The 6,843-nt window shown below is 41.5% G+C and overlaps 1 protein-coding gene across 2 annotated transcripts in view; it reads right to left on the reverse strand.

The window, feature by feature from the left end:
- The window catches only part of TMF1 (TATA element modulatory factor 1), a 31,192-nt gene extending 26,669 nt beyond the window's left edge, over window positions 1–4,523 (reverse strand). Inside the window, exons 1-2 of one of the 2 annotated variants that reach the window (XM_044660833.1) lie at window positions 4,379–4,523; window positions 1,476–2,695 (exon numbers count right to left, since the gene is read on the reverse strand). In XM_044660833.1, the coding sequence (XP_044516768.1) occupies window positions 1,476–2,695; window positions 4,379–4,520 (1,362 nt within the window). In that variant the 5' untranslated portion in view covers window positions 4,521–4,523. Of the gene's footprint in view, window positions 1–1,464; window positions 2,696–4,378 lie in introns of both variants that reach the window. The other variant, XM_044660756.1, reaches the window with a different exon arrangement.
- Window positions 4,524–6,843: the final 2,320 nt, after the last annotated feature.

A 6,843-nucleotide genomic window follows, 5' to 3' on the forward strand; every position in this document is an offset into this window, starting at 1 on the left:
TCCAATTTGCTTAGTCCAATGGACTCATAAAATCAAGTAAGCCATCAGCCTCAGCTTATAAGCAGAGATTATAAGAATGTACTATTATCCCCAGAGTTCTGACTTTTTCATTTGATTTCCCAGACTCCTTTGAATTTGGATGCTCACCTTCTAACTCATGCTTTTTCTATGCACATAAAGTTAATCTTATAGGTGATAAAATGCTCTGTTAAATACACCACAGGTAAAGGGAACAAACAAAAGCATACTTATAATGTGAGACATACCATATAGATCAGTGGTTCCCAAACATTTTTGGCCTACCGCCCCCTTTCCAGAAAAAATATTACTTAGTGCCCCCCTGGAAATTATGAAACTATTTATTGAACTCAGAATAGAATGTAATACCAAAAAAAAAAAAAATATGTGGCCATCACCGCCTCCCTGGATCGCTGCAGCACCCACCAGGGGGTGGTAGTGCCCACTTTTGGGTATCGCTGATATAGATAGTACCACACTACTTTATTTGTGGGATTCATTTATTATTAAAAAGATGAAATATGCTACCTGGAAGCAACAATCCCTAGCATCAGTATATTTTAGCACAATTTATGCTATGTTTCTACTTGTTATTTCCCTCTCCCATTATGATTTCTTTACCAGTCAGTTTTTCAGAAAATGTAGGGGTTCTTATCGCAAAAGAAATCATAGAAGAGTAGAAAGAGTCCTGGTCTTGGAATAAGGAGACGTGGGTTGGACTCCTGGCTACAAGATGTCCTGGTACTGTGACCTTGTACAAGTCACTGAACCTCTCTCTTACCCTCAGTTTCCTCCAATAGTAAAATAGAGAAAATAATACTTGCACTATCTGGGTCAAAGGGCTATTTGGAAGAAAGTGTTTTATAATCTTGAAATGCCATTCGCCAGTTTCTCATTGTAAGTCAGGTATATCTTATTTAAAAAGCAAAGTCCTTTTCACTGCTTCCTCTCATGAAAAATCTCTATACAAGTCCTCGGACTCAGTAACACCTATAATATGTTAATGACACGGTTAATATACCAATAGATACAGCAACATATTAAACAATTTTTAGGTATGAGGAAAAAACTGGAGAATTGAAACTGATGGATCTCATGATCTTCCCTCTGCATAGAAAGGGGGCCTAGAAGTTCAATTCAAGGAAGGAAACAGTCCAATGTGATGTTATTTGGTGTGCATAAATAATGCCAACGTAATAAACCATTTGGATGGAAGAGGCAATCTGGCATAAATATGTGTAGTCAGGCATTTGTTAATTATATTAAAAAAGTAATCCATTCCTTCAGTACTTTTCTCCAAGAAATTACAACTACAAACTTGAAAGTTCTTTAAATAGTAAACTGAAAAAAAAAAGTCTATTTCAGACACTATCAAGAAACATGCAATGCTGAAAATGTATATAAAATATTTTAATCATAAGGCATTACATAAAGTAACTTCCATATTTTAGAGTTACCTTGCAAAAATCTTCTTTCTCAGGATATAGTTGAGGCTGATTTTCAATATCCTGGCACCGCCCAGTCACCTTTTCTGAGACCATATATCCTTCATTGGGTTGTAGCGAAGAAACCAAGACGTCAGGCTGTTCACAGTTCACAGGAGTTGCACTTCGCCCACTCTCTTCCATTTCAGTTTCTTCAGGGGGTATAACTAATGTTTCATTTTCTTCTTCTGATTTTCCTTCAATGGACTCTGCTATCTTAGTCTTTGGAGTTGAAGAATTAGCTGTTATAGGCACTAAAGTATATCCCTTGCCTGATAATTCATCATCTGAATTTATTTCACTTACACTTCGGCTGTCTAATGACTGAACACTAAATGAGTCTATTCTTTCAAAAGCATCAGAGGAACAGCAACTCTCAGTGAGTTTTTGGAAATCATCCAGACGATTATACTCTGGACAAGCAGAGGCAGATAAAAGCTGAAAGGATGTCTGCATCAAGTGAAGAGCTGACTTTGAGTCTGTGGTCTCTTGTCTTGAACTTGCTGAGCTCTCACTGATGACACTTTCATGGTCCAGAACTTCGATGTCACTAGTAGTAGAAGTACCTGAGGAGAAAGTACTAACTGGAGGGGAAGGGGTATTGCTCTGTCTGTCTTCATGCTTCTGTTCCTTAGCATCCAAAACCAGATCCTTTGCTTCCACTATAGGAGCCTGGCTGTTGTGTGCACTTTCTGCAGGAGTTTTCACATTAGTGGTACTTTCTGCTACATTCATACTTAGAGCCTTAATCCCAACAGCATCGTGTCTGATTTCTTGAGGTTTGACTTCATTATTAAGTGCTGGAGTCTCCACTTCTAAATTCTCCAAGGAAACAGGACAGTTTTTCAAGTCTTCTTGGGCAGCCAGAAGAGAAGAGTCTGTTACTTCTAACTCCGTTGATTCAGGTGTTTCTGACTGTCCTGGCTGCAGAGGTTCCTGTAGGCTGCTTGTGACTTCTTCAGGTCGTTGTGACTTAGTGGGGGGCTTAGACACCACTGGGCTCTGTTGTATTGGCTGGACATCCGTTGGAGAGAGAAAGGCACTGAAAAAGCTTTCAGATTCATCAACAACAGTCCTCCGAACTGGCTTTGTAATTGCTTTAGGGGTTGCTACTGGTTGACTCTGAGGTTCTGTATTTGAATTTAACCTCCAGGTGGAGGTATCCCATCCTCCACTTACAGAGGAACTGTTTTCTTTTATGAAAATGGAATTGGAAACAAAAAAAAAAGAAGCATTAGATTTAAATATTTTCAACCACAATTTTAAACAACAGTATGGACAAAAAGGAAGAAATAAACACCATAAACCAAGTCAGTTACTCTATCTCTAGTAAAAGATTCTAGCCGAACTATACCATAAAGAAAAACATATAACTGTTATATTTACTATATATAAATGGTTACTTCTAAAGTATTTGACGGTGCTTGGAAATATTTTATTATCTTAAATATCTCAAATATTTTTCATGCAATTTTTTTTAAATTTGGGTTTATCAAACCTTTTTTTATGCTATAATTTCTATAAAAGTAAATGTTAGCTTGATCTGTCCAAATATTAACTAATTCTGCTTGTAGATATTGGGTTCACTTCACTGAACTACTTAAAGCAAGTCTGAGTGATTATCACAGAGTTGCAGGAGCCTCTGTTCAGGTATAGATTGGCTGATGGCAACTTTGTGTTATCCTCGAAATTCTGCAAATTATCACAATTTCTAAAAGAGCAGAGTCCACGAATGAGGCTTTGGTATACCTCAAAAAAACAATGGGAAATTGGTAGCTATAACCTGATTGCCATGGAGGTTTATCAAACCAGTTCTGAATGAACTCTTGACAAATTGGGATGTGAGACACCATACTACTTAAGTGTCTTTCATTTGCTGTCCTTGAGAAAATGAAAAAATACTTGTTTATACACAACTAAATGCTACTAAAAAGGAATTTTTCTTAAAGCATTTAAAGGAGGCATCTGGATGGTTCAGTGGATTGAGAACAAGGCCTAGAGAATGGGAAGTCCTAACTTCAAATATGATTTCAGAGACTTCCTAGCTGGGTGACCCTGGGCAAGTCACTTAACCCTCATTGCTTAGCCCTTACTGCTCTTCTGCCTTGGAACCAATAAATACACAGTATTGATTCTAAGAGGGAAGGGAAGGTTTGTTTGTTTTTTAAATTTTAATTAAGTATTAAATTAAAAAAAAATTTTAATGATGATGGTAAAGCATACTTGAAGAACTTCAAATGGCAATAATGTAATCCATAACTGTTCAGGGCTGTGAGAATAGGTGAAGCAGAGATGAAACCAAAATTGAAGGTATAGCATGACAGGATCCAAGGTAATCATTCGGGCAGGTTAGATCCACCCCAGAGTAAAGCAGAAAACCGTGATTCTTATTTAATGAACCCCATGAACAGTCACAAAACTTGGAACACTTTGCTTGTAGAAGAACACCTAGACGAGCCTCTAAAGATTATCTACTGTCCGTTTCCGTTTCTCTCCTCCAAAGGGCTTGTTTAACATTAAGTTCCCCATCTGAACTCAAACCTAAGTCATTTTGGGTCTTGTTTGCTAGGAAATTTGTCCAGGGGTTCCGGTGCACCCCAAATTTCTGAGAAGAGAACGGACTAACTAAAAGGGGGGCCGGTGGCTTTTGGGTTGACGTTCACTCTACTACTAGAGCGTGTTGGGCGCCTTTAACCGCTGGAGGCCAAGGAGAAAGGGGTGTTCCCGGAGACCCAGCGCCCCCGAGAACGGGGAGGGAGCCCAGCGGCCTCGGGGGAGGGGACCTAGGAAGAGGCCCCGTCCTGGGGGCTCCGTTCTCTCTTCCTTGGCCCCGGGGACTGAACCGTTTGGGGACATGGTGCCCCGCTGAGCCTTACCGGGGTCCCCGAAGGGTCGCGCCTCGGCCCACGCACCGGGCTCCTCCTCCTGTATATCCAGGACGCGGTCGATGGACTTCTGGGCCTGGGACAGGGCCTGCTTGGCGAAGCTCGACAGCTGAGAGGCGTTGAACCAGCTCATCTCGGCGCCCTACGGACCTCCCGCCGCTCCAGACAAGGCTCGGCGAAGCTCAGCGGGCTGCCATGGCCCCTGAGACGCGTCCTCTCACCGCCGCCCAGCCCCTAAGGCGAGTTGGAGCCGGAGCCGGAGCCGGAGCCGGAGCCAGAGCCAGAACAGGAACCGGAGCCGGAGCCGGAGCCGCAACAGCTACCGCCACTGCGCAGGCGCGGAAGTCTTCCACGTACACAACAATCCGCCACGGGGGTGTAGAAGCGGAAGTCAGGAGGCGGCTGCCCTCGCGTCACTTCCTGGAAACAAGCGTCGCCCCTGGTCACCGAGGCAACCCAGAATCGTGAACGGAACTGATCGAGGTAGAAGAGAAAGGTTTCCCAACAGACGGGTCTGTACAGCTCCGGGAAGCATTTTTCGGAGGAGGTAGGAAGCCGAACCTCTGAAAGCGAAGGGCCTGGCCACGAGCCCGGAGAACGCCCCCTCTCCGGCCGCCCGGCAGAGCGCTTCAGGACACGATTCGTTGGGCTCGACTGCGCAACTGCTTTAGTGGAGTTGTGCCATCCGGGAACCCCGCCCAGGGAAGGCGGCCCTAGACCGGGGCTCGGAAAGGGGGTCGGACTCCTGAAGGACCCGCCCCCGCCCGAGTCACGGGGTCGTTGAGTAGTCAGGTTTATGTGTATGAACTACTGTCTTCTACTTATCTACACTGGGAAAAGCTCAAAACCCCCAGCATCCATCCCGGCAGAACCCTCTTCTGAGCAGAACTCCCAGCTTCCCCCCAGACTGACTGTCTTAACGCAGCGTGAAGGCTTGTCTTATCCACTTTTCCTCAGAAACGTAGTAGGCTGTACTAACCTGTGGGAATTGGAGCATGAGTTCTTTATAGCACCAGCGTGTAAGCCCTGCATCTGAGTCGCAGCTCTGAAAGCTACAAGCTGAGTGACCTTGGTTAAGTCACTTAAATTGCAGCGACTGTCTGCCTCATTTACAAGAGAGGGGAAATACATAGAATACAAACCTTACCCTGCCCCTCTTCTGGGGGAAACTTTTCAGGAAACGGGCCTAATGTAAGCCAATTTCTATTTAAGACAGAATTAAGAATTAACTTGTAAATTGTTCATTTTGCAAAACTATCAGGAATGTTAGTTCTCAGGCTATGAAAGTGTAAGCCATATTGTTTCAGATGTCTACACTACAAGAACTACATGTGTGTTCTTTTGAGTCTGTGGCCCTCTGTCACACTTCAGAAGCAATCGTTTTTTTTTTGGGGGGGGGGTAGATATAAATTGCATGTTTTTCTTTAAAGTGCAGTTCTAGTAGTCTTTTACTAGTTAATGCTTGTTTATGAAGCTTAAAGGGCTTGAAGTAATCTTTATCTCCTTCAAAATATTCTGTGATTAAGGCTTAAAACTGAAACTGCCTTTTCCATAACCACTGAAGGGAACTAATGGGAACAAAAAAAGACCATTTTTTTTCTAGGTCAGAAAGCAACAGAACTAATATTTCTGATGGAAATTAATATTCCCAAACCAAATTTAATTGTTCTAGGGGAAAATATAGACACCAGCATCTTGCATACAATTTTCAGTCCCTTATTTTTGTCCTCCAGTTTCAAGTTGTGAAGTGTAATTAAAATCAATTTTCTTATTTTGGAGATAGAGCTAAGAACTAACTTGGTTGAAAAAACATTTAAATCTAATACTTTGTTTTTAATTCCATTTTCATAAATTTGCTAACCTCATTTCACTTGGGTCATTCTCAATGTACATAAGGTATGATTTTATTAATAAATAGTATGACAGATTCAATGATAACTGTTCAAACATTAAGTTCTATTACAGAACATCAATGAGCTTTTGGCTTCAACACTGTGCATATTAACTACCATAGCACAGCAAATATACACATAAAAATATTTTCCATTTTCATGCACAGATGTTAAACTGAAACACTGTTTATAAAACATGTGGACAAATGTAATCCCTTTACAATACTTAATATTCATTTAGACAATCAAACTCAAATGAATATTAATTCCAACAGGAAACATCCTAAATTCAATATATTAAAGGTACCTAACTGTTCACACAGGTTATATTTATCTGACTTACAAAATGGCATTTGATATCTTAATTTTCTTGAGGGACATTCTTTTGCATATATGGCTGTTCAACTGAAGGCTAAAAATTTACATCATTTGACCATCCTAAAACCCTCACATGTACAAGATAGATTTTGCCTCCTAAAATGAAACGGGAACATACAATCAGTCAGAATCTCTCCAGGATTCTTCAGCCATATATTCACAACAACTTAAACACCATCCCCCAAA

This window comes from Gracilinanus agilis, chromosome 1 (assembly GCF_016433145.1).
Source record: "Gracilinanus agilis isolate LMUSP501 chromosome 1, AgileGrace, whole genome shotgun sequence".
NCBI lineage: Eukaryota > Metazoa > Chordata > Mammalia > Didelphimorphia > Didelphidae > Gracilinanus > Gracilinanus agilis.